General features: G+C 37.0%; 3 protein-coding genes across 4 annotated transcripts; all 3 read left to right on the top strand.

Moving 5' to 3' along the window:
• Nucleotides 1-5,294: 5,294 nt before the first annotated feature.
• LOC306879695 (adenosine receptor A1-like) lies at nt 5,295-8,039 on the top strand (the record flags this gene model as incomplete). The annotated part of the gene is made up of 2 exons (XM_079432839.1): nt 5,295-5,680; nt 7,412-8,039. The coding sequence occupies 2 exons, from the start codon at nt 5,295-5,297 to the stop codon at nt 8,037-8,039; spliced, it is 1,014 nt and encodes a 337-aa protein (XP_079288965.1).
• Nucleotides 8,040-11,278: 3,239 nt separating this feature from the next.
• LOC306879065 (protein SYS1 homolog) lies at nt 11,279-13,926 on the top strand. Of its 2 annotated transcripts, none has more exons than XM_079431753.1 (4): nt 11,279-11,446; nt 11,879-12,126; nt 12,217-12,284; nt 12,374-13,926. In XM_079431753.1, exons 2-4 carry the CDS (start codon nt 11,965-11,967, stop codon nt 12,612-12,614), a joined length of 471 nt encoding a protein of 156 aa, XP_079287879.1. In that variant the 5' UTR covers nt 11,279-11,446; nt 11,879-11,964; the 3' UTR covers nt 12,615-13,926. The 2 variants fall into 2 exon arrangements, with proteins under 2 accessions (XP_079287879.1, XP_079287880.1); XM_079431754.1 differs by having other exon boundaries at nt 11,295-11,446; nt 12,404-13,926.
• A 424-nt stretch (nt 13,927-14,350) lies between these two features.
• On the top strand, nt 14,351-17,320 carry LOC306879006 (U1 small nuclear ribonucleoprotein C-like). The gene is made up of 6 exons (XM_079431660.1): nt 14,351-14,397; nt 14,902-14,944; nt 15,048-15,156; nt 15,641-15,730; nt 16,631-16,735; nt 16,834-17,320. Exons 1-6 carry the CDS (start codon nt 14,390-14,392, stop codon nt 16,956-16,958), a joined length of 480 nt encoding a protein of 159 aa, XP_079287786.1. The 5' UTR covers nt 14,351-14,389; the 3' UTR covers nt 16,959-17,320.
• The last annotated feature ends 3,668 nt before the right edge of the window (nt 17,321-20,988 follow it).

Genomic DNA, 20,988 nt, shown 5'->3' with positions numbered 1-20,988 from the left:
ACGAAAACCAGGGGTAATGAAACCACACATCTATACGCCATATTTAATTTGATGCAAATGGCAACACAGCTGCGAGGGAGAGACGTACAGCCGCTCAATATGCCGCGCTCAAGCTCTACTGAAGGAATTACAGGTTTTGCGTAACTAGTCTTTGACCACTAACTTCTCCACTTGTCACCACACAGAAAGAGGTTATTTACAATTCTTCTTGATCGCTGAATTCCACAACTGACTAATTTGACATCCATTCACTTTCTATATTCTAATTTCTATATTCCAGTGTCTCTAGACATGGCTTGGGTGTAAATCTGTTGGATTTTTTCACTTGTTTTAGGGGAAAAACAATGTGTAAATCATTATATGAGATCCAAATCATTTGCATCACACCCTTTTTTTGAGTAATTGCAGACATATTAGAGCACATTCCCATTTAATCTTCAAACCGTCATCACTGAACCTCAAGACAGACGTAAATATTCATTACTGCTCTATGCATCATGCCTACTGCTCAAGTCAAAAGTCCTATGGGGCGGCCTGAAGCCTTTGTGCTCGATACGTCGATCTCTCTTCAATTATATGGCAGCATACGTCGCCATGACAACTCAGGCCTTTATGGTTCTCTTGTCACTCGTCTCTGGAAAACTGCATAGACTGTTACGCATGATGAAAAGTCTCTACCAGAAGGTTTGCATGAGTGTTGCATAATGCATTAAGCAATAGCTACCTGTTTTACTTACTTTAAATTGTCCTTTGCATGCAAACAAAGGTCAAGATTAGATCGAGATGCAAAGCAGTTATAACCAGCTTTGTAGTAGTCGCTTAAAAATAAAAGCACAACCTCACTTCAACACAAACGGTGCATGATGAGTCACTAATCTCTGGTATGAGCAATAGCAATGCAAATATCACTAATAATACTAAATCTAAAATATTGCATTTCCCTGGAAAGACGTTTAGGTGTTTGCAACATCTTAATGGAATGAACTAATCAAAGAGATTGCCTTAAGACATCCTTTCAGAAAAGTACAAGAACAGCATTTACTTCAAACATCACTGTGCTAGACAGTCTTAAAACGGTTGAAGATCCAAACAGAACATTTTAGGAGATCTTGGCAAGGTGGAGGGGCATTTAATTTCATTATGACACAGCTGTCTGAATTACTTTGTTATGACTGACCAATCAGAATCTTCTAATTTAGGGTTTTTCCTGAATCTATGAAAAGCTGATAATATATATACTGTATATATATACATATATATATTGAATTTATAAATGTGTATGTATATATATATGTATCTATGTATGTATGTGTGTGTGGTTTTAGTGTGTGTCTTTTAGAAAAAAACAAACACAACCCCAAGTATTTATTTAATACAGTGGCTAAATTAACAAAAAATATCAGCAGGTGCAGACCTTACCCAGCAGCACAGTAGAACTAATTTACTTCCAAGATCGAAACTATTAGAGATAAAATTGTAACCATGCAGATGTCAGCCACAGTATTGCATCAGATAACACAACTTGACCCCGAAGAATTAATTAATAACAGACCGATCCCGAATCTCCCTTTTCTATCAAAGATATTAGAAAAGGTAGTATCATCACAACTATCATCACACCTTCTTAGAGAAAAATTATATATGTGAGGATTTCCAGTCAGGCTTTAGACCATATCATAGTACTTAGACTGCTCTCATTAGAGTTACAAACGACCTGCTTTTATCATCTGATCGTGGTTGTATCTCTCTATTAGTGCAACTGGATCTTAGCACCGCGTTTGACACTATCGACCACAACATTCTTTTAAATAGACTAGAAAATTATGTTGGCATTAGAGGAAGTGCACTGGCATGGTTCAAATCATACTTATCTGACCGCCATCAATTTGTGGCAGTAAATGAAGAGGTATCATACCAATCACAAGTGCAGTATGGAGTACCTCAAGGCTCAGTACTTGGCCCCTTACTTTTCACGCTTTACATGTTACCAGAGGTGTTAATTATTGGACCAAAAACTTTTGCATGTAATAACCTAGATCACTGTCTAATACTTGATGGCTGCTCTGTAAATTCTTCGTCATCAGTTAGGAACCAAGGCGTACTTTTTGATAGCAATCTTTCCTTTGAAAAACATGTTTCTAGCAATTGTAAAACTGCATTTTTCTATCATTAATTCATGCATTCATGACCTCGAGGCTAGATTGTTGCAATGTTTTATTGGGTGGTTGCTCTACACGTTTAATAAACAAACTCCAGCTGGTTCAAAATGCAGCAGCTAGAGTTCTTTCTAGAACCAGGAAGTATGACCACATTAGCCCGGTTCTGTCAACACTGCACTGGCTCCCTATTAAACATCATATACATTTTAAGAACTTGCTAATTACCTATAAAGCCCTGAATGGTTTGGCACCTCAGTATTTGAGTGAGCTCTTATCGCATTATAGTCCTTCACGTCTGCTGCGATCTCAAAACTCTGGCCATTTGATAATACCTAGAATATCAAAATCAACTGCGGGCGGGAGATCGTTTTCCTATTTAGCGCCCAAACTCTGGAACAATCTACCTAACACTGTTCGGAAAGCAGACACACTCTGTCAGTTTAAATCTAGATTAAAGACCCATCTCTTAACCTGGCTTACACATAACACACTATCACATTTCTACAATTCAAATCCGTTAAAGGATTGTTAGGCTGCATTAATTAGGTCAACCAGAACCGGGAACACTTCCCAAAACACCTGATGTACTTGTTACATCGTTAGAAGAATGGCATCTACGCTAATATTAGTCTGCTTCTTCTTTATTCCGAGGTCACCGTAGCCACCCAGATCCAGACTGTATCCAGATCAGATGGTGGATCAGCACCTAGAGATGACCTCTACAGCCAGGACACCTAGATGAGCCCCAGACACTGATCCCCAGTGAAGACCCTGTCTCCAAGACGGCCATCGGGACAAGACCACAGGAACCAGATGAGTCTGATTCTGCTTTAGCCTAGATTTAAACTGCTGATTGTCTGGCCAAAGGAGATGGTTTGGCCATAACTAAATGGTTAGTTATGTGACAATTAATTGATATCTGAGAGCCGTGAATTTACAAATGTGTTGTTAAATTATTTAAATAAAATGAAATATGAAGTAATAAAATGGCTGTAAGTTGGTGAATACCTTTTAAAATAAAGCGCATCAGGGTGATTCACCAGAATTAACGTATTTACCATGTTTTCTAACTTTAAATTAATGAGCACATAAGGATTTGAACTGAAGTATAACATAAATTCTCATATGAAAGAAAAATCCCAAATGAGATGTCTTTAATGTCTCAGGTGTATCTTCTAGACAATAACAATATTAAATGGACAGAAAATGAACACTTTAACTTAAGTCTACTGTTTCTTAGATATTTTTCCCCCTGAGAAGACCCCAGTAAATCCCACATGTCTCCTCTAGAGTTTCAGAAGAATGCCATAATGCCATTACTTCAATATGAACTCAAATATTTCTCAACAAATTCTCCCACAAATGATCTGATCTGGATCTACATCCATTATATTTTTATTCTCCAAGGAATATTTTGTAGAAACATCAACAACGTCTAGTTGATATCGCAATGAAGCATAAGTGAGAACTCCTCTGAGCTCTGAAAGTGCAATAAAATCTTCCTCTGTGTCATGACTTGAAAAGAAAATCTCAATTTTGCATGAGAAGACTAAAATAGACACGATAATCACATAATGCTGAGGAGCCCAGGGAACGAAATGAAATGATCATGGATGGCAAGTGCTTCCCTCAATACTGAGACAAATCCATTACCACACTGCAATGAACATTACTGAAAAATTAATTTGATGAAGATGATGTCCGATTTCCTGGGTGGAAACATTTGAATATTAAATTATGCAGTGATAGAGATGAGGCAAGAAACGGGATTCTGGGACATGCATGTGCCTGATTCAGAATTTAATCAAGGTTTGGCTCCCTTTCGGTTCAAGAGTGTAAATTTGAATCAAATTAGCCACGATCCACAGGATTTTGAACAGGAATTTGAACTGGAATGACAGGAAAAGGAATTTACTGAACTGAAATAAGGATATTTCAACAAATTGGGCAAAACCAGGTCACATTCTACATGTCTGTTGAAGGTTTCAATCTTGTAAAACTACATCATTTGACATAACTGATTTTATTAATATATATATACAGTGCCTTTTAATAGTTTGGGGTCAGTAAGACTTCTTTTTTGAAAGGAATTAATACTTTTATTTAGCAAAGATCTAAATAAAAAGTAACAATACATTAACAATACAGTAATAATAACAAAACATTTATAATATAATTTTTTGTTTCAAATAAATGCTTTTCTTTTGAACTTTCTATTGAAAAATGTAAATGTGTTTTCAACATAAAAAAATTTTCTTAAGCAGCAAATCAGTATATTAGAATGATTTCTGAAGGATCATGTGACACTGAAGACTGGAGTAATGATGCTGAAAATTCAGCTTTGTGTCACAGGAATAAATTACATTTTAAAATATATTCAAATAGAAAAAAGCTATTCTAAATTAGAATAATATTTCACAAAATTACAGTGATTTGAACCAAATAAATGTAGCCTGGGTGAATTAATTTTTCAAGATGTATATAAAATATAATCAACTTTATATGTTTTTATGTGGCATTAAACTGGAAATAAACACAGAAATTATTAGTAATCAAAATTAATATCAGTTAATTTCAAGAAACAAAAAAAATGTGTGTATGAGTTTTCTTCCATTTAAAATCAACTGCTTTAAATTTAAATTCAAATTAGCATTCCGTATACTGTTTGCCACCGATTCAAATTCAAAAACGGAATTGGAATTTAAAAGTAACACTCAGTCAAATTCTAAGTGGCAATGGTGTTTGAGGTTTGGGAAGTGTGCGGACAGAGAGAAAGTGAGAGAGATATGGAGAGCGAGACCAGCAGTGGGCAAAGAAATAGTGCTGCGGAGAATGAACCACCCCTCCCTTCCCAGCCAGCAGAGCATACGTAACAGGAGAAGGAGAAGGAGAAGCAGGAGTCCGTGAAGATGAAGAGAACAAGACACACGGATACTCAAAGTAACAACAGATGGAGCTGTGTTTGAAGAAACTCCAAGTGCTTTTTGTGGCTTTTACTGACAAGTCAGGGCAGTTCAGCTACTACCTGTGCCATAAGTACTAAAAAAACAAACAGCTTAAAATACTGAGTAGTAAAATGACATCACATACCAGCATTTGAGGACATCATGAGACTCTTATAGAAGACACAGTGACATGGTGGAAGAGGAAGCACTGCTACAGATGGTGAAGATGTCAACAGTAACTGAAAGTTTGGAGAGGGTGGACTTAATGTACATCTCCATAGAGAGCACTATCGCTCTGGTGTCGGTGCTTGGGAACGTGCTGGTGGTTCTCGTGGTTTACATGAACCAGGCTCTCAGAGACCCGACTTTCTGCTTTATCGTCTCTTTGGCACTGGCTGATATTGCGGTCGGCGTTCTTGTCATTCCGCTGGCGGTGGTCATCAGCTTGGGGCTCAACACGCTGTTTTACACATGCCTCTTCATCTCCTGCCTCCTCATCACCATCACCCAAAGCTCCATACTGTCCCTGCTGGCCATCGCCATCGACCGCTTCCTACGCGTCAAAATCCCCACCAGGTGAGTCTGAAACACTAAATAAAGATGAAATATTTTCCCTGTTTACTTACATGTCATGTGACCATTACCTGACATCAGAGACCAGTGAACATGCAAATGTGTTATTAAAATTATTGAAATATTCAAATGAAAATGTCAGGGTGTAAGCACCAGAATTAACACAAAACTATTTACACTGAAAAATAATTGGCGTAGAAACAATTTCCAATTAGAAATTTCAAAATTAATTACAAAGATTCTGCAAGTAACACATTGAATTAAACATCAAATTTTGAAGTAGAAAGATTGTAATAGTGTTGTTTTGTAAAACGTGCTACAATCTTATTTTATTTACTCTGAAAAGTTCAAAATGGCATATACAACATATAAATTCTCATAGGAAAGTTATGACATATTTTATGTTAGTTTTACTGACTTAGGACATCATGACATGTGCACCAAAAAAACAACTCATTTTGGGTGCATTGAAATGCATTCCGCAAACTTAGTTGCAATGAAATGACTGTTAAAACGTAATGTTTGTTCACCAAACCATCAAATTAGGAGTTTTTATTTATTTCAAGTTGCATTTGTCATGTAGCTATAACACTTTAACTTTAATGCATGCTTTGTTTTATCATATTTCTTGGCTAGACAGCAATATATCTTTTGCTTCTTGAATGCAAATCAATGGGCTAGTGTAATGCAAGGCTTTTAACTAAATTAAACCTCCGCTGTCTGTCAAAGGGAATGATGTTCACTGGTCTGATAGTATTTTGGCAGCATCCCTAACCACTCATTTGCTTAATGTTTGAAGGCATGTGACTTAAACTGCTTATGTAACACATTTGTGGTGAATGATGAATTTAATATATTAAAATACATAATTTATATCTTATAAATAAAGGTATAGAAAATGAATTTGTACTGCATAAGGCCATTTTAAATACAGAAATAAAACAAATATAATAAAATAAATCATTTAAAATTAATTTGGACTTATATTTTTGTCTGGAGGATGATAAAACGTTGTAATAATATCCCACAGTCTAGCCATATCTGGAAAGAGAATATCATAGAGATCAGTGAGCATCTACCCATACACTTTTGCAACCACTCAACGCAGTAAAACCATTCAAAACTATTTAGCAACTACATAGCAGCCACCAACAAAGGGAACTAAGGGCAATCAAAGACTTTAGATACACAAAGACAGAGACGCAATGCGCAATACGGTAGAAATAGTCCCGCCTTCTAAATAAAAGAGCCAATTGCCAATTGGTAAAGTCAATGCATAAATGCAGCTGCTGTTAGGAGTTCCGGTTGCAATAGAAACAGTTAGTGTTTTGAGGAATATGTCATCCCATTCAGACGATGTAAAAAAAATTGTTGCTTAGGACTACAGCACTTGTTAAAAAAAATGACATTTCTGTCATCATACACTCGCCCTCAAGTTGTTCCAAACCTCTATGAATTTCTTTCTTCTGTTGAACACAAAAGAAGCTATTTTGAAGAATGTTGGTAAGCGGTAGCCATTGAGTTCCATGGTATTTTTACCCATACTATGGAAGTCAATGGCTACCGTCAACCAACTGTTTGGGTAAACTAAGACCATTCGAAATGTGCTACTGCATGATATTTCTAACATTAGAAGTGTGCATTATAGGCTACAGAAACAACATGCATTATCGTTTGTGATTATGATTGGATTTCAAAAGTAATTTATGTCATTGCTTTTGTATTGTTTTGCAGGTACAACATCATTGTTACGCAGAGGCGGGCATGGGTAGCCGTGGGTTTGTGCTGGCTCATCTCGTTTCTGACTGGTTTAGTGCCAATGGCCGGCTGGCACCTCAGCCCACCTGGAAACGTCAGCACAACGCCCATCAAATGCCAGTTCACCAAAGTCATGCGCATGGATTACATGGTCTACTTCAACTTCTTCGTTTGGGTGGTGGTGCCCCTGATCATCATGACCGGACTGTATGCCGAGATCTTTCGCGTGATCTGCCGCCAGCTCAACCGTCGGGCCGAGGCCACCTGTGACTCCAGCAAGTACTACCGCAAAGAGCTGAAACTTGCAAAGTCGCTAGCGCTAGTTCTGTTTCTGTTCGCGCTCTGCTGGCTACCACTGCATATTATGAACTGTATTGTGTTTTATTGCCCGACATGCAACATGCCCAAGAGTGCTGTTTACGTGGGTATCTTTATGTCACACATCAACTCCGCGCTCAACCCACTGGTGTACGCTTTCCGCATCCAGCGCTTCCGTGATACACTGATTCATATCATCCAGCGGTTTGTGCTCTGTAAAACCCCATCAGCCATCCCGGGCCAGCACAGTCCTGCACCGATCACAGAGAAAACCCAAGTCCAGTAGCAACTGAGACTAAGAGGAATCAAAGTCTTTAAATATACAAAGATGCAGATGCATCATGCAACACGCAATATGGCAGAATAAGCCCTGCCTTCTAAATAAAAGAGCCAATAGGCAATTAGTAAAGTCATTGCATCGCTGCAGCTGCAGTTAGGAGCTCCAGATGTAATAGAAACAGTCAGTGTTTTGAGAGGCGCACTTAGGACTGCATAAGTGCATCGGCTGGTTTAACATGAAATAAAACAACACTACTTTTTTAACAACACTATTTGAGCATAAGAAACCACTTTTATGGGACCGCTCATGTCAAATTTAGTTCATTTCCCCATTCAAGTTCTCTTTTCAGACTTGGTCTTGGATGACTGAAATAGCTGCCCGGAGGTGTTGCAAATATGGAACAGACTTTCACACAGTGTCTGGGATCGTTGCAACCGACTGGCTGAGGGACCTATGCAAATCAGGAAACAGTACAGATATATCCAAAAAAATAGTGCAGAACACTCATGCAACACATTTCTCCATTTTCCATTCTGATTCTGCGCTCTACATTGTGGAGGATGCAGCGAACTATGGCAATCTGGCATTACTGCAGTTTATGCACCTGAATCAGCTCTTTAAAATGCAGAAAGAGCACTTGTCTACACTGTGTGTCTGGAAATATGCCCGGTTATAATGCTCTTCTCCATCATTTGATGAATTACTGCTGCCACAGTGTCTCGAAAATGTACACAAGCATTGCTTTTCCAGCATAATTGCGTAGAGAAAATAACAAGTTTTGTGAACATTCAATAATAGGCCTTATTTGCATAGCAAGGAGGTGTGTTGGCATTGGACAGAATGGCAATGACTAGAATTAAATACTCAAAGCGCAATGCTATACCACACCTGTTTAAGTTGGAATACAGTCAATATAACATTGTTTTTTTTTGTGCTGAAATACTGAATGTAAAAGCAGTGTAACTGTAAAGTGAATTTACCACTGTGAGATTAACGATGGATAGATACATACTAAAAACTCTGCAGCTTCAAAGATCTCTCTTTTGAATGTAATAAAAATATTTTGTAGCCTGATGTGGCTAAGAATAAGTACTGGATGATTTGTTATTTGAAATGCACACCAAGTAACTAATGAACAGAGTAAAATGGGACAATTTAACAGAAATTAACAGAACCAATTTCCCACCACTAAGCAGAACAAACCAATATTCATTACAGTCCTAATGATTCAGGTTTCAATTTTCCACCAAAGAACAAAACAACCAATATTTATTACAGTACGTTTTTCAGCTCATGGGGTGGTGATGGCGCAGTGGATAAGACACATGCCTTTGGTGTGAGAGACCCGGGTTCGAATCCACTGTGAGACACCAATGTGTCCCTGAGCAAGACACTTAACCCCTAGTTGCTCCAGAGGCGTGCGACCTCTGACATATATAGCAATTGTAAGTCGCTTTGGATAAAAGCGTCAGCTAAATGAATAAATGTGAAATGTGAATGGCTTGGATTTGGTTGCACATAAACCTCATGAGATTCATGTTATGCGAAGAACCATAACCATCTTACACCATAAGAAAACACTGGATATTGTTGTCAGTGTAATTTCTTCAATTAAAAATCAATATCATGCAGTGATGATTTAACATTTATTAAAGGTGCTGTATGTAATTTAAACTGTACCAAACCATAAAACGCTATAATACATTTGCAGATATTTAGGAAACATGCCAAGTTCACATAATTGTTTAAAAACAATGCTACAGCCAGTTATTCTACTTTGAAAATGTGGGGTTTTGTCAGAATGTCTGTTTTTGTTTTGGTCTGTGTGACTCCGCCCACTGCCAGTTTAACCAATAGTATTAAGACACACTGGGTTGCCAGACAGCGGAAAACATAGCGCATTGCAGCCATGGAAGCCAACGGACGAACTTCAGATTTAACCCGACCTAAAAATCCTCGAAATCCATCTAAAAATCTCTATGACCAGAGGATTATTAAAAATGCAAATAAATCAGCTCATAAGCTTACATCGTAAGGATCGTCGCCGTTCCTTGTTAACTGTACTTGTTCCTCTTGCGTGTCCTAAATCTGGCAACCCACGTCAGGGTCAAATATGAGGAAGCAAGATGAAACAACATTTTGAATATGGACTGCAGTACCCATTTAAACCACTAGCACCCACAAATATTATATACTGCACCTTTAATTAATAAAATTTATAAATTCAAATACCTTTAAAAAAGGCAGACAGTGAAGTCTTCAGAAACCCTGCTTGAAAACAATCATGACTGCAGAAATTACACACACAAACCGGTAAACATCTACCTAGCAACCACCTCATAACTGCACAGAAAAACCCAAAACAGCTTTAAAGGCTGGATGTTTTACAATTTATTGTCAAAGATGATTCTCTTGATTTCATAACTGAGAATATATATTTTTTTTACAATATTTTAATTACTTTTTAACATAATTTAAAGGTAGTACAACTGTCATTAAAATTATAGGCAAAATGCTTAATAGTCCTAAACATAGGCTTACTTTTCTTTGTTCAGCATACCATTTTTTCTTTACCTGTAGATGTGTTTGTATTACAATAAAATACCAGTAGATTTAGCTGACAAATTATGGCAACAGCAAATTCAAATAACGCACAGACTGACTGAACTATAAGGTTAGATACTGTATATTTATAATGGTAAAGAAACAATAAGAATGACTGTTCCAGTTAACCAATAACAATGTCCCAATTTTCCAATAACCTGCATGCAAACTAGGAAAGCATCAAGTACAATGCTTGCAGTGAAATAGAAGGGTTTTGGTTCAACATGTCTTGTTTGTCATTCAGGCGACAAACCAACTGATTGACCACCTCCAGAGAAGAGCAAAACAACCACTCAAAAACCTTAGCAACCACGCACCTTGCAGCAGCAACTGTTTTACATCTTGTATGTAGGCCTACATTTCAGCTTTATAACTTTTAAACTTCCTAACAAGGCTTTTCAATCCAAAAGTAAAATTGTAATTTTTTCATTTTAAATAATACCGAGTTATGACACTGCATTAATGAAAGAAGGCTTTCGATTTACGATAAAGTACGTGAAATAAGGAGATATCGAATAATAATATAAATTCGTCGCATATATTACGCTTCGAGGTGCTACTAACATACGTAAAATTTAATAAATTGACCGAGTATTTGAATGGAGTAGCGCGAGCGCGATTATCGGTGACGTATCGAATCTGCGGCGCGCGCGGTTCACACGGCCGATGACGTCACGCTCTCAACAGCGGCTCTAAGTTTCGCATCCGGTTGAAGATAATATTATTAGCCTTAAAATAAAGCGTTACCTATCCGTAATCTCGATCTGTCAGCGGCCTCAGGATCACACTACGGATGTGTCTTACTCGGGGTTCGTGTTTTCACAGCATTATGATTCTAACAGACGGATGTCAACAAAGTCGCTGGTTAGCGATGTTTAGCTAGCGAATGCTAACAAATGTTCGCCGCGATATTTTACATTTAGATGTTTGTTTACTTGTATAAAATGAGATCACGTTTACATTGTTTTCAATTTGTTTGTGTAATTGAAGAGAACACATTACTATTCTTGACGTTAGAATGTGTGAAGTGCGTATGTTGTCTAATAAAACTGAACAGCGGTAACAGTTATTAGTCTGTGTTGTGTTGGGATACTTAGCATATCTACGTTTTCATGGTTATTAGCAAATAATTGATACCTACCATAGTATTCTTAGAAGTACCATAGTATTTACATGGCACTCCTGCTGGTGGACTGACAAACCAGTTGAACCCTGATCTGTTATTATTTTGTCATTGCCAGGCTGAGACTCAAGTCTTGGGGCTGCTGTTAATCTTCCCATCAAGCCGGTTTGGGGACGTGTGTTTGTCCCCCTCATCTCCTGCGAGATGGGCAGTCATTTCCGCAGCTACGTCTGGGATCCGATCCTCATCATCTCCCAGATTATTCTCATGCAGTGCATCTACTACAGCTTCTTGGGTCTGTGGTTGGCTGGTGTTGATGGTTTGGTCCATACCAGTAGATCACTCGACCAGATATTCAGTTATGAGGTAACTGTCCAAATAGGGTTCATCAAAATGAAGATGAATAAAATTGTTGTCAACCCAGAACTACAAATAACTAGTTTACTTTCTGTCAAGGTTCTTGGCTTTTCAACAACACAAGGTCGCTTGTCTATGATGGCGTTCATTCTGAATTCTCTCACATGGTAAATTTAGATTAATGCCGTCCTATTCCAAACTTTCTCACTTTTATCTGCCATCTGAAGTCATTCTTGGCTCTGTGTCTCTTTCTCAGCGCACTTGGTCTGTGGTTTTTCATCCGAAGGGGAAAGCAGTGTCTGGACTTCACCGTGACGGTGCATTTCTTTCACATGATCTGCTGCTGGATCTATAACGCCCATCTCCCAGCCGCCCTGTCGTGGTGGTTGGTTAACGTGGCCTGCATGGCCCTCATGGCGGTCATCGGCGAGTACTTGTGCATGCGGACAGAGCTCAGAGCCATCCCTGTCAACACAACACCCAAATCCAACCTATGAGGACTGTTTAGAGACAGATATGGTGTGTACGAGGTTGCGCATCGGCAGGACTGGTATGTAGACAGATGCTGATGTGGTTTTCCAGGATGATGAGCAGAAGTGATGTTTTGGTCACATCACTGTATTTAATCCGGATGACGTTGAGATGGTCCATGTGAGTTTCATGCTGCATCGCATGATAATCCTGCGACTTCCCTCAATCAGCATCATGATGGCATTTGCCTAATTTCAAAATTACTATTGTAATTATTCCTATTTAGGACCAACACTATCATTCATGGATGGCTACTGAAAATATGAAAGTGATGGTCTGTTTTAAAAGCACAGAAAGCATCATGTGTAAATCTTAGTCTAAATAAAATGCTATGTATTTCTGAATACTTGGATAATGGTTCCTATTACTTTGGAAAGAAATAAGATATTAAGTGGTTTTCATGTTTTATCAAGTCATCATTTTACAAATATTTCATTGACCATAGATGTAGTTTATTAAATGAGTTTCAGTCAACGTGAAATCAAAACTGACCCTATTTGCTTTATTGATTCATGTTCTTGTTGAGCATGTTATTCCATAAGACAAAGTGAAAAGTTACTGCCTACTAAGGTTTTTTTTTTTTGTCATTGAATATCTTATTTCTCTCAGATATCTCACATTATGGAAGTAAAATGGGTTGCTAATAATGTCATGTTTACTTTAATGTATTTTGCATTCAATTTTGACCCACATGCCTGTCAGATACGATCAGTGTCTCTTTCAAGATTAGTTTGCAATGAGTATTTGAGTGTTATATGAACCTTAAACCTTTTGTGAAGATATGAGGTAAATAAAATCAACTAGTTTTTTCACTTATTCTGCAATAAATCAGAAACTGCAGCATCAAATGATCTCAGTTTGTCAGAACAGAAGTGTGAGTTTTGGCTTTTTAAAAAGTGTATTCTTTCTGTTAACCCTGCAACATCCTGTTTCTCAAACACTTTCAGACCGCATAATACTGACTACTAAAAATATTGTAGAAAGGCTTAATGTTAACTGTCATGCTTCATGCTCAAAATATAAGAGAGTAAAACTGCAAACGATGTTGTTTTACATTGTGCTGTATTGCAGGCACTTTATCAGTGGTTTTGCTTTTGGTGGGACTTAGTAGCTTTGAATGACCGAACGACATGAAACATTAAAGCTGAGCTGTTTAAAACTGCAAAGTTAAACGTCTCATGGCAGCTGCATGGTTTCTCATGTGTTGTGGCATAAAGCATTGCTTGAAGATGTTATTTTCTCAAATGATGTCAGAATAAAACTATATTCTGCAAAGTTACTTTTTGTTTGATACTTATTGCATGAATAAGTATTAGCTATTCTCAAAAGGTAGACAATATTATTTTTTGGTAGTACTAAAATTGAAGGCTTTAGGACCAAAGTGAATGAATATAATTTTCATTATTGTTATAAACAAATATGAATAATATTAAGGTCAGAGCTCTTTATTGTCATTGTATAGTTATAAGAATATTTTACACTCCAGGAGGTATTCAATTTAAATATGTTTGAGGAAATGTGCTTAACTGTCAACATAATAAATTAAAACACAAATGTATTTTGATTTTGGGGTGAAATGTGACCACATGCATGCAGTGGTAAACGTAGACAGGATCCCTCCCAAACACGGGGTGGCGCCAGTGCGTGCGCGTGCGCGTGCTCGCTCCAAACCCAAACAAAGACGTAAAAGATTCTCAATCTACTTCCGGTGGTTTTCGCCCCGCGCTGTTCCGCCGTGAAGATGCCGAAGTGAGTCTCTCTTTATGTTTATTTTATACAATTATACGATATGTACAAAACAGACCAACACGCTTTAGTCGCGAAAGGTTCATTAATACATCTCTTATACCTTTAGGCATTTTAGAAAACAACATTGCAAATACAACAGACAAGTGCTAGTAGCTCTTCAAGCTAATCCAGCATTTAAAAAGCTTTTCAATTTAGTGTATTAGTTGTTATATTTATATGCAGCGTACTGCTTTAAATGCCTTTTTTTATGCAGGAATGAGTTTTTAGAAGTAAAAATTTACAACACGAACAAAAGAGTATCATGTAAATACAGTTGTAACGTTACTTGAATTCAACGCCATGGTCGTATTATGCTATTTTATATATGCTCCTATAGTACAAAATCATGGTGCTTTGTTGGGGTTTTTGTAAGTGACAGTACTTTACTATGGTATTATCATCAGTACTGTACTGTAGCACCTGTGGTATTTTTATGCATGTGTGGGTTGTTTTTGTCTCTTTCAGGTTTTATTGTGATTATTGTGACACATACCTGACACACGATTCGGTAAGATTACCACCTTTTCTAGAATCTAATGGTAATCTGACCTGTTTAACATGACATTATTATGTGTGGAAATGGTCATTATTTGTATGTTTAATCTCTGTAGCCATCAGTCAGAAAGACACACTGCAGCGGACGAAAACATAAAGAAAATGTGAAAGACTACTATCAGAAATGGATGGAGGAGCAGGCTCAGAATCTCATCGACAAAACAAGTGAGTGAACAACATGCTCTTCCATGTTAAGACCTTAAGTCTGATCTATATGAATTATCTGTTTCTGCAACAAAAAATTGTGACCTTTTCACAATTCTGACTTTTTTCCTTGCAACTCTCATATAGTCAGAATTGCGAGATATACTAATAGTTCTGACTCTTTCTCTTACAATCTGAACTTTGTTTCTCGCAATTCTGAGAAAAAGTCAAAATTGAGAGATGTGAACTTATTTTGAGGAAACAAGTTTGAATTCTGAGTGAATCTCTTGTGGTTCTGACCTTTATATTAGAATTGCATGGAGAAAACTCTGAATTATGAAGAAAGAAAGTCACAATTACCTTTTTAATTTTATTTATTTTGTGTCAGAAATGAGGTTCCATAGATCTATGCATTAAATACATATTGGATACAAACAGTCTTGACTCATTTCTTGATCTTTTAAAAGATGAGTTCCAGTCTAAAAGTCATTTTTGTGTGTTTCAGCGGCCGCTTTCCAGCAGGGTAAAATTCCACCCACCCCGTTCCCAGGAGCCCCTCCACCTGGTGGATCTCTGCTACCGCATCCAAATATTAGTACGTTGCACAGTTCTGAAATGTTCGCTTCCTTTCATGGCAGCTACAAAGCATATCAACGAGTTCTGAGTTAACTTTATGCTTATTTATGGCGAGACTTCAGGCAAACGCATTGTTTTTTTTCATGCACTGGTCTTTTGAGATTTTTAGGTATTTTGCTTCCATAACATGTCGTCATTGAGACTAGTGGAAAGAAAACTTCCAAAATACACATTTAAGTGATTTATTTTTTTTTTTTTTACAGTTTTCTATTTTTGCCTGTAGATTTCAATTACAGTGCACATCTTTAAAGGCTGTTTTCTCAAAATGCATTTGTATCTCCACTTCAACAGCACTTACATAAACTTTACAAATTTATTCATATCAAGTTTTTTTTTAACTGAGGGGTTCATATATCATTCACTTGATTTATATAGCATTTATTCCTGAAAACATGCTGATTTTTCTGTCCTTTGACAGTATTTTCAGATTTTTGGGGTAATAAAAATATCTGAACAAAATGAAACGAATTTTGAACCTGACTTAATTTAGTGTTCGGATTTCTCGTCTTCAAATAAATGAAAATTGATGTATATTTAATTAAGTAATGCTTTGCTTGCATATTTAGACTTTATAATTTTCTAAAGTTTCTGAATGTACTGACATTAATCAGTTTGGGAAGTGTGGTGAAATCTATTTCTGTTCTCCTGCAGTGTCTTGCCTCAGCATAATATTAACTCAATTAAGTTCTGAAATTGTCTGAATGCCACATAATATTGTATTTAAGTATTGCCATTATATCGGTCACCCTGCTTTCTGCCTGTCAGTCAATGAGAAACCAATAAGTTGAGATTTTGTTTTAATGATTTGATTTGATCATTAATTTATAATTTACAAGGAATAACATGTTTTTTCTTGCAGGTGGACCTCCGAGACCGGGCATGTTACCAGCTCCACCCATGGGTGGTCCTCCTATGATCCCCATGATGGGTCCCCCTCCTCATGGCATGATGCCTGGAGGACCAGGTAAGGCTGTTTATCTGTAAATATAACTAAGTTAATGTGAGGGATATTTATTAATGGCAATCTAAATTGACACACACACTCATCTGGCTCTCTCTCAGGTCCAGGTATGCGGCCACCAATGGGCGGACCTATGCAAATGATGCCCGGGCCACACATGATGCGACCTCCTGCTCGGCCAATGATGCCGGTCGTTAGACCCGGTATGGTGCGACCTGATCGATAAAGCTACAGTGCTACGTTTATTATACCGATATCCACAGAAGACTCGGCCAAATATCTACACTGGTTTTACAGTCGATCTAAGAGTTTTATTGCCCATTTGCGTTTTATGATGACTAACGTCTACAGTTCAGAAAACGTTGGTTCGCTCGAGTGACTCGGATCACAAATTATTGTAAAATCGAATGAACCTTCCATTGGCTTTCATTTCCTATTTATGACAGACCAGAGGGTGTTGCGTAATAGGTTTGTGTATGATGTGCATTTATTACGTTGATGGATGTTTTGGTTATTTACTGTTAGGATGATTTTCAGCTTTTAGTTTTTCATGTATTTTGAGAAAATAAAATAAAAAACGTGAAAATATGTTTTGGTCTGCTTGTGTAACATTTAAATAGAAACAGTAAAATGCATCTCGATTACTATAATCAAAGCAAGAACAAAGCCAGCTGCTGGTTAATTCATAGAATATGCTCAAATCGAATGCAATTCAAACACAAGACAAAAACATAGAGCAAAAAGTCTATTGAATTTATTAGTTCAATGGCATTGAGATAGTATAATGATTGTTCCTTAAGTAAATGGAATGAACATACAGAATAGTATGAACATTCAGGACAAAAAGTACATTTGTTAGACATCTTTTAATCGTAGTTACTTTACCTTCTACATAGGCCAACAGTGGTATTTTATCTTGTGTTGTCAAGTGCAAGCATTCTGCCCTGATCCTGGTAGGTTTCTGACATCCTCATACTCTTCCCAACCAGGAAAAAAAGAGGATACTAACATAATTGGTGTTAAATCGTTTGTCAATATTTGCTCAAATTATGTGAAGTTCAAAAGAAATTCAAGTGAATTCAAAGAGGAAGCGAGGGACAAGTGTTGCCTGAGGGGTTTGCATTTTTTCTGTAAATCATTCAGTTCCACTGCAGCATATGTGCCCATTTTCTATTCCATTAAGTCAAAGAACCTGCCACCTATAAAAACTAAAACACTCGTTGTGATGCTAGACAGCTAGGCTTTGTGATGGGTGGCCATAAAGTGACATTAAATTCAGCTCTTTGTTTTCAAATGGCAAATCAATAGCCTAAATATGCTACATCTTTGCTATTTCACAGTAAGATCATTGCATCAACCACTGATTTGATTTCAATTTAGCTGGATTCTTCACATACAGGTAAAAATATTTTTGCTGATTTACATGAAAGTACTTCATCTCAACCGTAACATTTCCATCTCAGGTCCACATCTGAACCCATTTTGTTTTAAATGCCACAAATCTTCAACAAGCAGTTCTTCAATGTACACAGAGTCCAAAAATCATTATTTTTTAGGTATAATCTGCTAATGTCGCTCACAAAGTCCTTCTCCGTATGAAAATAAACCACAGTTTAAGAGGAAACATTGAACACTAAAATGCACAATGTTCACACAGTGCTCAGGAAAGAGAAGTCCAGTTTTCCAGAGATTACTCAAAGTTTTGCTTGCTTTTTAAAGATATAAATGAGTGAATCTCATGAAAAACTTGAGAAATGTTCGCCTTTCACCCCAAAACAAAATAAGCAAATAAAACCTATTTTTAAGACCATGCATTGACATATTTGTCATGACAATTAAGTAAATTACACATCAAAATGCTTACCATATCGAGAAAATGATAGAGTACATCCGTAGAGTACAATTGTAAGTGTACATCTTAGTTGTACTGCATTTGATTTATGCAGATTATAATACAATAATTGTGCAAAAATGTGTCTAGATAATGTAATCTTAATAGTCCTGAAAAAAGGCTTTATTAGCTTTATGCAAATTGTTTTCTTTTGATTTTGGGGTGTAACATGACATTGCTTTGTGAGGTTCAGTCAGATTGAATACCATGCTGATTCATTATTTAATATTTGATGTTACGTCCGTTTCCACATCACCAGCAAATCAGTTTATCGGCTGAGTAATGTTCATATTCAAGTTTATGTTTGCAGTAGGAGCAACTTTGGACAGTCCGTTTGGTACGGCAGTTAAGTGCTAATTTTGTATTTCTCTTTCTCTCTCGCATACTCACTCAATTTCTTCCTCATTTGGACTCACACATAAAGTTTCACCTGAGTCCCCTTCAATTCACACCTTGGTGTCCGGAAACTTGAAAGGTGGAGTCAGCTACACAAGGAAAAATATATTGGAATTCAGAAATGGGAATGCTCTAAAATCCCAATCAAGTTGTCAGAGCCCAGACAGGACTGCTAATTAAATCTGAAATATTAAAAATGTGTCAAAAATACACAAAGCTCACATTACAGGATGTGATGGCATGAGTGAAATGGATCTTGAGTTAGCCTCTTTGGCAATTTTGTGTTAGGAAATGAGACAAAACAATGGCAAACGATGGTTGTAAATGAGTGAGGATGATTGTGATGTCTGGAAGTTGAGGATGTGCAACACAGTCACAAAGAAATTACCACAACTTTAACATATTACTCCATAAAACCGGACATGAGAGACAAACAGTGCAGCTCAAAAGTGAGTAACAGCCAGTTTCAAACTAAAGCCACACAACAAAAAACAGCCACGTTCACACTGCAATGTTTTGGAAATACAACAGCATATAAATGAGAAATGAATCACTTGAATTATTGTTCTGTATGTGTACGAGTCTTTCGTAAACCCCAAATGGCTGACAGTTAGCGACCGTTGCTAAAGTTACACTATTAGCGACAGCGACTATTTTTTGATTTCAGAGATATTAGCAACCAGAAGCTTATTTATATCCGACGAAATTTTCAGGTTTGGTACTATCGAAATTTCTCAGTTTCTTTGACGGTTCGTTTGCGTGTGCACGCTACGCAAATTTAATAAAATGGCTATCACTACTTGAAGGGACAGTTCACCCAAAAATGAATAGTGTCATCATTTTGTATGAGTTTCTTTTTTCTGTTGATCATAATACATATATTTTGAAGAATATTGGTAACCAAACCATTATGACGGTGGCCATTGACTAGTATTTTTTCATACTATGGAAGTCGCTGGCGTCTTGTCTGGTTCCCAACATTCTTCATAACATCTTCTTTTATGTCCGACAGAAGAAAGAAACTCATACTGGTTTGGAACAACTTAAGGGTAAAAAAAATTATGACATCATTTGCATTTTGACTGTACTTGTAAATGTTCCGTGCATTAATTTGATTTCAAAATGTGTTTGTTACTTCTTTAAATAAAGGAACTGTGAGTGGGGATATCTATTTAACCGCAGTGTGAACATGGCACATGAAACAAGACAAAACATAAACCATTAAAAATGTAAAATAGCAGATTTCTAGCATCTAATACGCTAAAATAACTTCTTTTTTTTTGGGTGAATAATCAAAGTGGTGCAAACTTACAATGGTTTTCCAAACGTTCAGTACATGTCACAATATGCATAAGGCTGTTTGGAGCTTCTTTTTTTCTTCTCTAGCCTTAGTGCTTTTTCTTTTCTTGGCTTCATTATCTTCTCTCTAAAGATAATTGCATAACCGTGGGAATTCTTTTGCAATTCAAAATAGTAGCATTTACTATTATTATGTCTACGAAAATATTCCGTCTCATTTTTCTGCAAATGACTTTGTAGTGGAAATCTCAGAGGAACTAATATTACAGAACAAATCATCAATCACAAAATGAGCATAGAGGTTATACACACACTTATTATGTGATGTTAACAATGTAAAGTTACAAATATAGAACTTTACGAAACAAAATGTATTCCCTTATTAGATAAAAAGTCAATTAAATTCCAACAAGAAAACAGAATAGGAATGTTGTCTTGGTTATTCCACTTTCTTGGGGCTGTATTCTACTCTTCCCAGTAAAACTGTATTGCATTTCAAATCCCAACCTCTAAACGCTCTAAACAGGCATAGTCTTTCTTCCGAGGGCCTCAGAGCTGCAGATGCCTGGTAAGACAAAAGGAAGCACTGGATGTGAATCGAGACTACAGACCCAACTCTTTTGAAAAACTGAAGAACTGCTGGGGGGGAATGTGGGTCCAACTACGGGGG

Source organism: Barbus barbus (genome assembly GCF_936440315.1).
Source record: "Barbus barbus genome assembly, chromosome: 13".
Classification (NCBI taxonomy): domain Eukaryota; kingdom Metazoa; phylum Chordata; class Actinopteri; order Cypriniformes; family Cyprinidae; genus Barbus; species Barbus barbus.
This window is presented reverse-complemented; position numbering and strand designations above follow the sequence as displayed.